The sequence below is a fragment of the Dipodomys spectabilis genome, unplaced genomic scaffold (assembly GCF_019054845.1).
Source record: "Dipodomys spectabilis isolate Male_0828 unplaced genomic scaffold, ASM1905484v1 ptg000081l, whole genome shotgun sequence".
Lineage (NCBI taxonomy): Eukaryota > Metazoa > Chordata > Mammalia > Rodentia > Heteromyidae > Dipodomys > Dipodomys spectabilis.
In genome coordinates, this window is record NW_024870758.1 from 14580433 (window position 1) to 14596795 (window position 16363).

Consider the following 16363-nt stretch of genomic DNA (forward strand, 5'->3'; position numbering starts at 1 on the left):
TTCTAACACTAAGTTAGATAAAAGTAAAAATAAGCTCCCTGATTTGTTTCATATGTTAGAGTAAAATTTTCAGCTTTCAGTATGATGCTCATCATTGGCTTATTATACGAAGCCTTTACTGTAATTGTGCATGCCTTCTATGCTTAATTTGTTCCATTTTATCATTAAGGGGTGTTGGATTTTATTAGATGCCTTTTCTGGGTCTGTTGAGATGATCATGTATCCTGTTTACTGAGTTTTGCATGTTGAACTACAGGTATGGTATGGAATTTTCCAGATTAAGGATGTTCAAACTGTTCCCACTTTTCCATTATAAGAGTATATGTGTTCCTCCCCATTTTGGGGTACTGAAATTTGAATTTAGGACCTCATGCTTCTTCCATTTGGTTGCTCTGCTGTCACTCTTCCACTTGAGCCATGCCTTTAGCCCTTTGTGCTAATTTTTGAAAAGTTCAGAATATATTGAAAAAGTGTGAAGATAGATCCTCTTTGATCTCTCTCTTCCTCTCTCTCCCCTCTCTTTCTCTCTCTCTCTCTCCTCTCTCTGTCTGTCTGTCTGTCTGTTTCTGTGTATGTGTGTCTCTGGGTATTTGTTTTTTAATTTTCTTTTTGATTGAAAAATCTGAGAAAAGATCTGTTTGGCCTAGTTTGACATATTGTCAGTTATTGAAGTAGTCCTCTTCATTGTAGACTGGGATGTGGGCGGTATTGGAGAATATCAGCCCATATTTGACTCATTGGCCTAAAAGGGAGTTTGGAAAGAAAGAAAAGTGCTTCTCAGAAAGAATGGAATGTACAGCATAGCTAGGTCCCTAAAAACTTTTATGATTTGACATTGATTCTAATATGTTACTAATATAACTAGTATGAATATATTGTTCTCTATTGATGGCTATTGATAAACATGTAGTAAAGAATTTTGGGTCCTCTGAGGGTTTTTGAAATCAAGGTTTATCTCTCAGGTTATCAGTTACCTCAAGTTGTTTTAGAGCTTTTATAATTTGTTCTAATATACATGTTAGTCTATATCCATCCATCTGCCCGCCCGCCCGCCCGCCCGCCCGCCCGTCCGTCCGACCGTCTGTCTGTCCATCCATTCATCCAGTGCTACAGATCAAACCCAGGACCAGGCATGTGTTAGACAAGTACTTCACTACTGAGATACGTTGCTAGTGCCTAGAAATTGCTCCTTAAACTAGCTCCTATAAACTACTCTTTAGATGTGATGCTACCATCATTTGGGCCTAACTTTGAATTTTGTTCCATAGGACAGAATATTTACTATTTCAATCATGAGTCATTTTTATGATTTGTTTCTGTAATAAGGCTAATCAGCCCTCTATCATTGCTCTGCTTTTTCAGAGATTTTCTTGCTGTTATTGTGTATTTTTCTCCATATGAACTTTAAAGTCATTTTGTCTAAATTAAGAAAATAAACTAGTATAGTGGATCATTTCTGGGAAGCAGAAATGGGAAGCGTTGCAGCTCTAAGCTAGCTCAGGCAAAATGTTGGCAAGACCTTACCTCAAAAACTAGTGGATATGGGTGATATGCTTCAATAATCTTAGCTTTGCAAGGAGGCATAGATTATATGATGTGGTCTTAGGTACCCCTGGGAAAAAGTGTGAAACCCTATCCCCAAAACAATTAAAATGGAAAGGACTCAGAAAAAGAACTCAACAAAGGAGGAGGCTACAATGCTTGATAAAAAATATACTCATTATCTTGCCCATGTAATTGTAACCCCTCTGTACAATATTTTCACAATTTAAAAAAAAAAAAAAGAATTCAAGTGGTTGAGTTCCAGCTTAGCAAATGTGAGGTCCTGGGTTAAAACCCCAGGACAAAAAAAAATTCCATAAAAGAATGCTGCTTTCATTGAGATTCACCATATATATTTAAAACAACTTAGAGGGGCTGGGAAGGTAGCTCAGTGGAAGAGCGCTTGCCTTGCATGCCTGAGGCCCTGGGTTCGATTCCTCAGCAACACATAAGCAAAAAGAAAAAAGCCGGAAGTGGCACTTTGGCTCAAGTGGTAGAGCACTAGCCTTGAGCTGAAGAGCTGAGGGACAGCGCTCAGGCCCAGAGTTCAGGCCCCACGACCGGACCAAAATAAATAAATAAAAATAAAACAACTTAGAGAGAATTGACACCTATATCATTTGATTTCTTATCCACAAATATGGTTTGCTTGTTCACTTGTTGAAGTATACTTATTTATCTCTTAGAAAGTGTTTCTTAAATTGATTTTTTAGATTTTTGTTAAGGTTAATTATAGTTTACCTATTTAGTTGCTATTGTAAATGACATCTCAGTCTTCCTTATAACTTGTTACTTGTATTTAGTAACACTATTGGTGTCTATGTTAATTTTCTATGTAACTTCATTGAATTATTTAATTGGAGCTATGCGGAGTGGCTTATACATGAAATCATAACTACAAGAGGTAGGTGGAGATGGGATTGTAGTTGGAAATCTGTTCTTCAAAATTAGTGAAACCCCTTCTTAAAAACAATCCAGATATGTTGGTATATGCCTGTAATCTCAGGTATGAGAGAAGTGTAATTAGGAGGTATGAGGACTACAGTCTTATACTGGCCTCTGGCAAGATGCATGAAATCCTATCTGAAAATAACAGAAAAAAACAGGATCATGACCCAAGTGACATACACTTGTGAAACCTTTGCCATAGTAAGGACAATAAATATGTCCTGTTCTCCATTTCCTCTACCTGCTTGGTCTTCAGAGAGAAACTGATTTTTCTAAATTTAGTGGCTTATATTTGCTAACAATTTATATAATGGAATCTTGCATTATATACTTTTGTTTTGCTTTTGCATTTCATTCAACATTTAATTGTTTTAGAGATCCATACATTCTGTAGTATTTACCAAGATATCACTCCTTTTTATTGTTTAATACTGTTTTGTTTTATGGCTGTGTTACAGTATCCATTTACTTGTCAAGTGAGGTTCAGCTCTTACAAACAAACCTGCTCTTAGAATTTTTTTATTTTTATTTTTAGTTTGGATACTGCTCCTGGGGCAAGAATTTGGGGCCTGGACACTGTCTTTGAGCTTTTTTTGTTGAAGGCTAGCACTCTACCACTTGAGCCATAGCTCCCCTTCCAGCTTTTTGAGGATTTATTGGAGATGGGGGTTTCATGGCCTTTCCTGCCCTGATTAGCTTCTAACTGCCATCCTCACAGCCTTCTCAGTAGCTAAGCAAGAGCCACCAGAACTTGGCTTTTTATACTTTTTTTTTTTTGTCAGTCATAGGGCTTGAACTCTGGGCCTGGGTGCTGTCCCTGCACTCTTCAGCTCAGGGAGAGCGTTCTACTGCTTGAGCCACACTGCCACTTCCGGTTTTCTGGTAGTTTATTGGAGAAAAGAGTCTCACAGACTTTTCTGCCTGGGCTAGCTTTGAACCGTGATCCTCAGATCTCAGCCTCCTGAGTAGCTAGGATTACAGGCGTAAGCCACCAGCGCCCGGCTTATACACTCATTTTTTATATTTAGAGAGTAATAGATAAATACCTGAGGATGAAATGGCTTCATTATATAGGAAATAACACCACTATGTAACGATAGTTTTATGAAAAGTTTTGACTTTTAAGAAACTCTCAAACTTTTCCAAGTGGTTCTATGTATCATAAAAGATACCATTTGTTTCAGATGTTTATGTAGGTTAGAAACTTGGTACTGAAGTGTTTGGTCTGCAGATTTGGTATAACTTGGGAGCTTATTAAAAATGCTGGATGCCAGGCCTCATACTAGGGTTATGGAATGCAAATGTTTATTACAAAAGTATCTCTAGATTGTTCATATGCTTTTTCAGTTTGAGGAGCTTTGGTGAGATCAGTATTCCTAACCTTTTGTTAACCTGTTACACCATACCTAAGAACTTTGAAATGGTTTCTGTGAAAAATTTTAATAGACAATAAAGTATCTGTGTTCTTAGCCATTTCAGACTTAGTGTTTGGGAAAAATGACTTTCAAGCGCTTTCAATGTATTTTCGTTAGCCTGTAGAGCACTGTAGACTGACAAAATATGTTTTCTTGTGGGTAAGAGATACTCGAAGTGGCGCTGTGGCTCAAGTGGTAGAGTGCTCACCTTAAGTTGAAGAGCGCAGGGACAGCGCCCAAGCCCAGAGTTCAAGCCCCACGACCGACCCCAACCCCCCCTCCCCCCAAAAAAGAGATACTCATTGTTTTTTTATATAGGTTGTCCTTGAATGAATGTTTTTGCTACTGATACAGTTTTTAAAAAATATGAGACTAAAGTCAGACTAACATAAAACGCTAGATTCATAAAATAAGTTAGAAAAGTATTCCTTATAAATCCTTCCATCTCTAGAAGAATTTATTTTCTTTCTTTACATATCCAGTATAATTCTTGAACTTCTTGCAAAGTTTTGATTTATTGATAAAATTTCTTTACTAGTTTCTAATGTTCAGATTCATTATTTCTTTATATTTCAGTCTGGGTAGAGTATTTCTTAAAATAGATCCATTATTTCTAGTTATCCATCCAGTTTGTTGGTGTGTAATAGTCCACAGTAATCTCTCTCCTTTAAAAGGCGAAGTACAGAGGTGTTACAGTTACATAAGTCAGGTAATGAGTACATTTCATTTTGAACAGTGTCACTCTCTCCTTCATTTTCTCCCAGTCTTTCCTTCCCAGTAATCTCTTATGGGCATTTTTTTTTTCACATGGCATTATTGGTAGTGTCTTGGTTTTTATTCCTCCTTTGTCTTCATTTTTTTCCTTAGTCTAGTGAAAGAATTGTCAATGATCTTTTAAAAAAATGACAACTTTCAGTTTTGTTAATATAGTTTTATTTTCTCTTTTTGTCTTTAATCTTAGTTCTTTTTCTAGCTCAATGTATATAGTTGGGTTGTTTAGAATTTTGGGGGGGGGGGATTTTGTGAACATTTGTCATGATAAAGTTTGTTTTTTGTACTGCTTTTCTTAAATCCCAAGTTTTGGCATGCTTTGTTTTCATTTTTATTTGCCTCAAGATATTTTCAGGTTCCCTTTTGATGTCTTCATTTGCAGTTGAGAAGTATTCTTCTGTTTTCTGATCATTATTGATTCATAAGGTATTGCAATCTCTAGCTACTGTTTTGGCTTTTGCTCTCAACCTAGTTTACCTCCCCTTCAATTCTGTTTATAGTTGTTTCCTTTAATTTGGTGCACTGTTTGCTATTTAGTGAATATATATTTATAGTTGTCATATCTTTGGCAGTTTAACATTTACTATTATGTAATATCTTTGTCTTGATAGTTTTTTTAACTTGAAATCTGTTTTATTTGAAAGAGGTATTCAGTTCCTATTTTCTTTTTGTTACTTTGTGTAGAATGTCTTTTCCCATCCTTTTATTTACATCAATTTTATGTCTTGTGAAGTGAATCTTTACAGACAGCTTGTAGTTGGAAGTTTTTGTTTTTGTTTTTAAATCTCTTCATTCTCTTTTTGGAGATTTTGCTCCTTTTACATATAAAGTAATTACTGATAGGGAAGGGCTTAGTATTGTCATTTTTTATATATTTTGCTTTGTCCTTCATTCCTTTTCATTCATGGGTGGAGGGGTAGGGAGGAAGAGGATAGTACTGGTGTTTGAATTCAGGACTTCACACTTGCTTGATAGGCACTCTACCATTAAGACTAGACTCTAGCACATTTTGCTTTCATTATAATTTTTTTTTGGGGGGGGGGTCTGGTCGTGGGGCCTGAACTCTGGGCCTGGGCGCTGTCCCTCAGCTCTTCAGCTCAAGGCTAGCGCTCTACCACTTGAGCCACAGCGCCACTTCCGGCTTTTTTCTTTTTTGCTTATGTGGTGCTGAGGAATCGAACCCAGGGCCTCGAGCATGCAAGGCAAGCACTCTACCACTGAGCCACCTTCCCAGCCCCTCATTATTATTATTTTTAATAAGTTTTTTATTGTGAAAATACAGCACAGAGGGGTTAGTTACATGAGCAAGGTAATGAGTACATTTCTTATCAAGCATTGTTGCCTCCTTTGTTTTTCCCCTACCATCCCTTCCCTGCCACCTCCACTACACCCCACCCCCCCCCCCAACCTAAATTGTAAAGTTCATTTTTCAACATAGTGTCTTGTACATCTCATTGTTACAATGGGTTAACCTGTGTCCCTATTTAAACATTTTGTTTTTTCCCTTCCCCTCCCCAGCTTATACTGACATCAAATACAGTGAAAACAGGTGTTATACCGTAGGGGAGGAATATACAAAGCAACAAAAAAACCACATGGTACCTTATAAATACATCAGAAACAATAGCAAGAAAGAAAAAATCCACTTGTGTCCCTATCTTGTGGTTCATTTCACTTAACTTCATCTTATCTGGTCATATGTAGATCGCTTTTGACCTGTTCTACTTGTCCCAGACATATGCTAGTTATTGCAAATAAGGGAAACCATGGGACCTTTATTTCTTTGGGCCTGGCTTACTTCACTTAATATAATTTTTTCTAGCTTTCATTATTTTTTAAATAAAGACATGCATTATGTCTGGTCTGGGGTAGGCCTCAGTCCTTGGATTTCTACTTCTATGTACATTTACTTCAGTTTACGTAAATCACATTCTATGTCCAATTCTTTCTATGAATTTTCCTTATTCCTACTGTTTTTTTTTTAAGATTGGCCATTTTATATATATACCTTGTATTTTTATACCAAATGCTATATAGTATTCATAGTAAGCAGTTACCACATTTTACTTCTTTATTTTCCTAGTCATGGGTACCCATATTGCTTTAAGGTACCCTCCCACAACAGATAGTTTTCATTGTATATACTCACCTACAAACCTGTGTGAGATTTTCTTGGGTTTATAATATACAGGACAGGAAGTTTCTAGTCATGGATTTTGCAGATTTGTCTAAATCTGACTTACTCTGCCGAATAGTAGCAATATTCTGTATTTCTATAAGTCATGTAAGCAGGAATTTGTATCTTCTTCACATAGTGTTTTTGCAGTGCTAATAGCAATAAATTAAGTTTAATTTGCATTTCTCTGATCACTAATGAACTTTGAACATCTTTTTGCATTCTTATTAAGCTTTTAGGTGTTTCTCATACGTAAATCACACTATATATATCTGTATATATATATTCTGTATTCTATATCTGTGCAGTTTTCTATATCTGGGCTGTTTCTTTTGATTTGCTGGAGTTTCTTACATATTATTGACTTGTATCTTTCAGACTTTGAAATTAACTTTTACAGTTTTATCAAAAGCATATTAACTGTGTTTATGGTGTTAAATAGAATATTAATTTTGATATAATAAATTTTATTTTTCTCTATTGTTTATACTTATGCAATTTTAACAATATCTTTTCTGCTCCTGTAACAGAAACCTATGTTTCTTTGTGTTTGTTAACTTTATAGTTTTACCTTGTATACTTAAATAATTTATTGGGAATCCCTTTTTGACTGTGAGCATTAAGTAGGATTTCCTTTTTTTTTAGACACCTTGAGCAGTTTGGTAGTTGCTCATTAATTATATCTTTATCCTGTCTTAAGTTACCATTTATACATCGTTTGTCTTGTTGCTTTCTTGTACATTGGTTTATATGAAAGGCAGCATAATTATTGGTTAAGAGCTTCAATTCCAGCTCTGCTACTTTTTTTCTTTTTGCCAGTCGTGGGCTTGAACTCTGGGCCTGGGCACTGCCCCACAGCTCTTCAGCTCAAGGCAAGCACTCTACCACTTTAGCCACAGCGCCACTTCTGGCTTTTTCTACTTATGTGGTGCTGAGGAATCAAACCCAGGGTCTCATGCATGCAAGGCAAGCACTCTACCACAGAGCCACCTTCCCAGCCCATCTGCTACTTTTTAACCAGATAACTTTGGGCTAGTTATTTAATTTCCCTTCCCTCTGTTTCCTTATTGAAGTAATGGGAATAATGCCATCTGTTATTGCTATGAGGTTGTTTATGAGGATTGAACGATTGTAAGGATTAAAATGAATTACAGCTTTGAAGTGCCTATCAAACAGAAGTAATTGTTATATAGGTTCATCCATACATAAATGTATTTTTTATTGTGACATACTACTATATATGTATATACACACACACACACACACACACACACACATTGATATAAACTATTTGGTGTTCTGTTACCTTTTTTTGTACTTGTCCTGGGCTTGAACTAAATGCCTGGGTGCTACTGATGATCTTCTTTTGCTCGATTCTAGTACTACAGCTCCACTTTTGGCTTTCTTGCCTGGGCTGGCTTGGAGATCCTCAGATCTTAGCCTCCTCAGTAGTGAGGATTACAGACATGAGCCACTGGTACCTGGCTAACCTTTTTTATTACTATGGGTTATTTTTATTTATTTATTTTTTTGGTCATGGGGCTTGAACTCTGGGCGGGGGCTCTGTCCCTCAGCTCTTCAGCTCAAGGCTAGCACTCTATCACTTGAGTCACAGCACCACTTCCGGTTTTCTGGTGGTTTATTGAAGATAAGAGTCTCCTGGACTTTCCTGCCCAGGCTGGCTTTGAACTGCGATTCTCAGATCTCAGCCTCCTGAGTAGCTAGGATTATAGTCGTGAGCCACCAGTGCCCGGCTTACTATGGTTTTTAATCAATATTTTGTAATTCCTATGATTCATTTCTTCCTGATGCCATATTTTATGCTTTTTTTAAAAAAAAAAAAAAGTGGACTTAGTTATTCCTTCCTAGACTTCTATTTTCCATTTCAGTTTCAGAGTATTTTTCTTATACATGTATTATTCTGTAGATTGAAATTCAATTGACAAAAATGAGGGAAGCAACTACTACTTGATTAGAGCTGATGAAACTTAGGCTGCTTGTAAGAGTCTCTGTAGTACCTTTCCTGTCTTACTGTTGACTTGTTTGCAGCCTAAGAGGCTTGGTTTCTTTATATTGTAACTGTTGATTTTGTTTATTTTGTTTTTATATCTCTGCTTCTCTGCTTGCTTTATTAATAATGAGTAGCAGGGGCGAGGAATGTGGCTCAGTGGTAGAGTGCTTGCTTTGCATGTATGAGGCCCTGGATTTGATTCCTCAGGACCACATAAACAGAAAAGGCTGGAAGTAGGGGCTCAAGTAGTAGAGCCCTAGCCTTGAGCTGAAGAGCTGAGAGACAGTGCCCAGGCCCAGAATTCAGGCCCCATGCCAACCAAAACAAAAAAAGAGTAGCAGAAGATCATAAAATTAATGTAATTCTTCTGTAAGCATTATTTGATATCTAACTTCCATCATACTTGCCTTCCTTTTTTTTTTTTTTTAAGACCTGGGGTTTGTACTCAGGGCCTGGGTGTTGTACCTAAGCTTCTTTTACTCAAAGCTAGCGCTCTACCACTTAAGCCACAGCACCATTGCTGGCTTTTTCTGAGTAGTCTATTGGAGATAAAAATTTCACAGACTTTCCTTCTTGGTCTGACTGAACTGCAATCCTTAGATCTCAGCCTCCTGAGTATATAGATAACAGATGTGAGCCACCAACACCTGGCTAACCTTCCTTTTAAAGTACTTCCTATGTTTTTGCATATAATGGGCTTACAGTTTAATGTATATCATATCATGAAATCTTTTCTTGAGTCATTGCACTAATACTTTTTGAATAATAATTTTGTGTACAATTTAAAGACTTTAACAAAGTTAAAACATCTAATTTCTTAAGCTCTGTAGAAGTTCAAAATTATATTCAGAATTAAAATTCTGTTAGTTTGGCTTTGCTTGCATATGTTTACCTAAGTTCATATCTCTTGTTTTGTCCCTAAGGGTTTATGACCTTGAACAAGTTACTGAACATATTTATTTCTGTTACTTAAATCTGTAAAGTGTTTTTGAATACTCTGATATATATTAGGAAATTCAGAAAAGACTTCATTTATTCCCTCATTTAATATGTAGCTTCTGTGTATTTTCATTGTGTTATTAGACATATAAAAGTAAACAAAAATCGCTACCTGATTGGAGCTTACTCTGATTAGGAGATAGATGGACATTAAATAAGAAGTTTTTAGAATGTCAGACATAGGTAAGTAATAGGGAAAAAATGAAGCAGTATAGAAGTATAGAAGCAGGGCAAGGAGTCCTCTTCTAGATGAGGAAGCTATGGATGGTCTTTCTGAAGATGAGATGAAGGAATTTTGAAAGCAGGATATTTGACTACTTGGGAACAGGAGGGAGAGAAGCAGGATAGCTGGAGTAAAAGAATAAAGTTGGAGATATATATAGGGTCTTATGTATCAAAGAGTAATTTTAGCCTTTACACTAAATATGGTGGGAATCATTCAGGAGTGATATGATCTTATTTACCTTCCAAAAAGTAAAACTGATTTATTGGGAATAGGCCAGAGTAAGTCAAGGAAGGAAGAAGTGGGGTAAAGAAGAAATAGAAATGCGATTGCAGCAAGTCATGGAAATGATTTTAAAGAAAAAAGGACTAAGAGCTGGCTATAGGAACTGTTTGATAGTTATTTAAAAATATTTTTGCCTTGATTGTAAAACTATTTTGTGAACATAATTTTGTCTGTCTTTGAATTATTCAGAATTTTCTACTAGTGGAACTTCAAATATATAAGTACAGAACATACTGAAGATACTTAAAATTCATAGCACAAATTTTTTTCTTGTGATTTTTGTTTATTTTCCTAATCTGGTATTGGTGACAGATACTTCAATTAATTTAGCAAATAAAAGGATCAATGTTCTTTTAAGTATGTATATGCATATATTTATTTGGTTTTAAAATTTTTTACTTACTAAAATTACAATAATATATTGTTATGATATCAGTCAGTATGAGCCATAGGTATTTTGTGGGAGAGCAGTGGTAATATTTTCTATAGGTTTACAGCAAAGAAACTATTTATAATTGAGCAAAATAGCTATATGTAATTGATTCTTGTAATTACTAAACAAGTAACTTTTAAATAGAATTATACTTGAATTAATCTTACCAAACAATTTATGTTGCCTATTTTACATTTTCCAGGAACATCATTTACAGCGAGCTATTTCGGCACAGCAAGTATTTAGAGAGAAAAAAGAAAGCATGGTCATTCCTGTTCCTGAAGCAGAAAGCAACGTCAACTATTACAATCGCTTGTACAAAGGAGAGTTTAAACAGCCTAAGCAGTTCATTCATATTCAGCGTAAGTTTGTTAAATGTTTTTGTTTTTATTTATCAACCAATGAAAAAATTTTTTGCTCAGAATTTAAAATTCTTTCCGTTCATACACACTAATTAATAGAAATTGAAGTGGAACTAAATATACCTTTTATCCTCACTACTCGAGTGGGGCAGAGATCTGGAGGATCAAAGTTTGTGGCCTAGCCCAGCAAGTCATGGGCTGGAGTCACAAATCGGGAAAATCTGAGTCCAGCCAAGGAAAATCGTTACAAAGACACCACCCTACATATACACCTCAACCAACAAGCCAGATGTGTGTAGTGCATGCCTGTAGTCCCAGTCATGCAGGAAAATTGAGGTACCTGTCTAGTCCAAGAGAAAAAAAATCAACTATCTGAAAAACCACTAAAGCAAAATCAGGCTGGAGCGGAGGTGTGGCTTAAGTGGTAGAGCACCTGGCCAGCAGGACCCTGAGTTTCACACTAATATAATCAAAAAACAAAAAATGTGATTAGTTCTGTGCTTACAAATTATTGGAGGTTATTTTGAGTTTTAGTAATATTTTTAACATTCAGTGTAGGATTTTATGTAGCACTTATACTTTGCTCTGCAGCTAAAAGGTGGATTTATTTATTTATAAATAAAGCTGATACCCAAATGAGATGTATTTTTAAAGACCCAGTGGTTATAATGTTCAAGAGTTAGGGTTGTTTCTGCTGAAATTTTACAGGATTTGATTCTATGTAGAATCCAATTTTTAAAATGTCTGTCTAATTTTCCTCTCTTGGACTTGTTTTCCTCCCAGTTTTACTACTTAAATGAATACCATCTCTAGCTTTAAAACAAATTCAATTATCTCCTAAGAGTAGTTTTTTTTTTCTCTATACTGGAGTTTGAACTCAGAGCCTCAAGTTTGCCAGACAGGTGTTCTATTTTGTAATATTTCCTGCTCTCTATTTCCCATCCTTACTCTTCTCCTTCCATTCTTTATTGTCTGTTGTAGGAGCTTTCACCTGAAACTGCACACAAATGCTAGTGCCTTAGTATCTTGTTAGATTAAAAAGTAAAAACAAAGTCAAGTACCTTGTTAAAATAGAGATTCCAGAGCAACCTAAAGTACTTACCTGTCTGAAAAATCTCTGGGTATCCTGAGCAATCTTTTTTGAATGTTCCCCAGGTAATCCCAAAATAACAGATTTAAGGTTGACTTTTTCATCGATCCTATTACACATTTTTTTTTGTTTTTCATTTTGGCAATTAGATTGTATATTTAATTGCTGTTGTCTAGGAGTATAGTCTTGTTCTTCTAAAGAGAATTTGCATTTGTTTCTGCCAAGAACCCACAGATGCTACCCAACTAGCCACAGACTTGCTCAAAGTTTAATTTTTGAAACATTTTTTTTCTTCCTTCTCTCTAAGGACAACTTAGAAATACAGAGTTCCTTTTTGCTTGGCTGGTTTCTTTATTTTACATTGAAGGTATATCCTTATAGAAATGTTTTATTAAATTCTTAATAGTAAGACCTAAACATTAAGCTGTTTTCCCCATTTCCCCCTTTTGTATACATATAATAGTGGTACATCTTATAACTGATGGCACTTCAGATTTGATAGAATTGAAAAATAAAATTTTCTAATGATTTGTTCTCTGTTGCTTTTCCCATCCTTCTGTGTCATAGGGAGTATAGAAATTAATCTCATTTTCTTTGTCATGTTTTATAGTCTTTACATGTTAAAAGCAAGGAATTATTTAAATGTTTTCCCCCCTTATTTCAAACCTAATTCCCTTAGATTTTACTGACTTTTTTCTTTTTTTTTCTTTTTCTTTTTTTTAATTTTAATTTTTATTTTTTGTACAGAGGGGTTACAATTACATGGGCAAGATAATGAGTACATTTCTTATCAAGCATTGCAGCCTCCTCCTTTGTTTACCCTTCACATCCCTTCCCAGCCTCTCCCCGCCCCCCCAATACCTCCCCCCACCACCCCCATGACTTTTTTCATTCTGCCTATTTTGCTTATTAGAGGATATAGTTCATACCGCTCTCTGAGGATTCACCACATTTTAATACAATTATTTGTGTAACTATTCTTCTTGTACACTGTGAGCCTCTTGAGGTCAGGAACTGTGTTTTTCTTTTGTGTCCTCAGAGTAAGGTGTTTGATTTGTAGGTGCTAGATAACTGGTATGTTTGTTGATTTACTGAAGTTTTTTCTTTTTTTTTTCTGGGGCTTGACTTTGGGGCCTCAGTGTTTATTTTGCTCAAGGCTAGCACTCCACTATCTGCTTTTTTGGTAGTTTATTGGAGATAAGAATCTCACAGGCTTTCCTGTTTAGGCTGGCTTTGAACTACAATAGACAGATTTCAATGTAGCTAAGATTACAAATATGAGCCACTGGTATGTGGCTTACTGAATTGCTTTTAAATAACCATAAAAACCTTTGGTGGTAGAGTCATTTTCCAGTGACTTCTCTGAAGTATTCAAGAGAAATATGCTTATAAACATTTTTGAGATTTGTTCCTTTGTTTCCTGATTTTGCATTTCTTTAGCTTATTGAATTTGCCTTGAACTTTTCTGTCAGTAAGGAAGGAGACTGCTGTTCAGATTTGGAATTTTAAGTATTCTCTTAAGTCAAAATATCAGTTTCATATTTTAATAAGAGTAGAACTAAGAAGAGTAGGTCCATTTGTAAAGACCATTCTAGTAAACCAAGAACAAAAAATTGTGTGTAACTCATCTAGGTTAGACTCATTGGATTCAGTAAACATTAATCTTAATGTTTTAATTTCACTTAATTCCTATTATAAAATGGAATAAAATAGTAAAGAATTATTGTAACAACTTTTTTGACTTTCAGTTAGTATATACTATATAGCGTATATTGTACTATATCAAACTAAATAAAATTTTTATTCTGATTTTTGTACTTATATTTCAAGTTGTATATTTCAGGTTATTTATATTTTAGGTTTTTATATGTTATCTGTTATTTTAAGGTATATCAGTTTCTCTCAAATTGATAATCCACAATTTGATGACATATTCCTATTGTTGTATGGGAGATTATATGTGCTCAGTTTTTAAATTTATGTTTTTTGGAGTTTTTAAAATAGAAGTCTTACATTTTTTATTATATTCTTTTTTTAAAAAAATAGAGCTTAGTTATTAAGGTGTTGTACACAGGTACATTGCCATTTCATAAGCAAGTAGTGAGTACAGTTCTTTTTGGACAATGTTACCCCTTCCTTCACTTTCCCTCAGTTTCCTCTTCCTGTCTCCACCCACAAGTTGCATATGATAACAATCCTTTAAATATGAAGAATTTTGGAAAATTTTACTTGTTTACGTTACTCTTTTAATGAAAAATATCATTTTTGTATTTTCAGTATTAAAAAAGGGGAGGGAGGTTGGAGAGCTACAATGACTTAGAATAAAATACAGCACAATAGATTAAAAGCCATGTTAGCACAGGCATGTATAATCCTAGCTACTTGGGAGGCTGAGATCCCCAAGAGACTCATCTCCAATTAACCACTCAAAAACTGGAAGTGAAGCTGTGGGTCAAAGTGGTGGAGCACTAGCCTTGAGCAAAATAACTCAGGGACAGCACCCAGGCCCTTAGTTCAAGCCCCATGACCGACCCCCCAAAAAACAATAATAATTAAAATAAATAAAAGTCATGTTAAACCAGGAAAAGTTAAAAACATGTAGGTTAAGCCATAAATTGGATATATTATGGCACAGAATATAGATATGGTGTGATTAGTAGACAGGACACAAAAGAAGGATTGGTCATAAGGTATGTGTGTCTTGGCATGGAAACACCTAGAACCTTTTTTGAGGTTTCTCAATGAAGTCACTATAACGGAGCACACATCGTTGTGCTAGTAGATGTTACCAGAAGTAGAACTTCAGCATGTTCAGCTAGATGCTAGCTTCTCTGTGAAAGATTTTCTCGTGATAGTACATTACCCCTGGATTATTAACACTTTACAACATCTTGTGTCTGTCAGTTTTCCATGCAAGACTAAAGGAAATAAGCCTTCTATTTTTCCCAGATGATATAATTCTGTAGGCTCTCTATCTGTAAAAACATCTCGCATACACTTAATGTACTGAAAAATTTAGAAGATTTTTTCCCCCACAGTTATGGGTAAAAGACAGTGAAATAGTTATTAACTCGCCTTTTTGACCTTTACTGTTTCATAATGGCCAATTCCTCAAAATACTGCTATGAGGCATGGCTCATCATTGCAAGTTTCACAGTAAACATAGAAATTCATTACCTTAAGGGGTACAGTTAAAGGACTCATTTTGGGGAAAATAGGATAAACTGCCTATTGATAGAAAAGACATATGCACACATTGGTATAGAATACTCTACTCCTTAGGCCTGGTGGGGGCTAATGAATAGAAGAGCATTGCATGGAAATGATGGTAGGCACTAGGCAAATGGAAAAAACTTTAAGTAAAGGGTCCCATAAAAGTAATAAAAGTAAACATTTCACATTTTACTCTATTATGTACAGTTGTGAGGTTTACCATTGAAAGGTGGATTTTGGTATTAGGAAAAGCCCCAGTTCCATTTAAAAATTAAAAAAAAAACTTTTTAAATTTTGCAAATCAAAGACATTAAAGAGAATCATCTGTGCGACAATACAGGCCAAGTCTTTAAAAAAAAATGTTCCCATTCCAATATATATGTACATACACACTTGAGCACACACTAAGAAGATGTGCAAAATTAGATTAGCCAGGACCTTTGAACATTAGGGACTAACTGAACAGAGCCAAAAAGTGTCTTTTAGTACCTTTAGTCTTGCTCTAGGCTCTCTTTGAAGATCATTGCTTAATCTTAATAGAGGGAGGCTCTACTTGGGAAAGAGCTATGTGGCAGTTATTGGTTCCTAAATTTCCCACAAAGCACTATGGTTGGTAAAAAATAAAAGTTGCTTTGCATTAAATTAATTGTATAGGATCTTTGTCAGATGCTCTGTCAAAAAATTCATGGTTCCTGTACCTTTTAAAGAGGCTAAAATGGATTGGAAGTAAAGCCATCATTTTCCCACAGAACTTATTCAGAAAAAGTATGCTTTATTGACTCAAGAATAATCTTTCTGTGATACTAAGAAAATAGGGTTGTTTACTGAGTGATGTTTGTACTCTAATTATAATAGAAAGTAAAAGGTTAATTGCGAAGAAGAATTGCTGTCCCAT

General features: G+C 35.3%; 1 protein-coding gene across 1 annotated transcript in view; it reads left to right on the forward strand.

Moving 5' to 3' along the window:
• Epc2 (enhancer of polycomb homolog 2) overlaps positions 1–16363 on the forward strand; it is a 100115-nt gene that overhangs the window by 24087 nt on the left and 59665 nt on the right. Inside the window, exon 2 of the mRNA XM_042683438.1 lies at positions 11006–11165. Coding sequence (XP_042539372.1) covers positions 11006–11165 — 160 coding nt within the window. The remainder of the gene's footprint in view (positions 1–11005; positions 11166–16363) is intronic.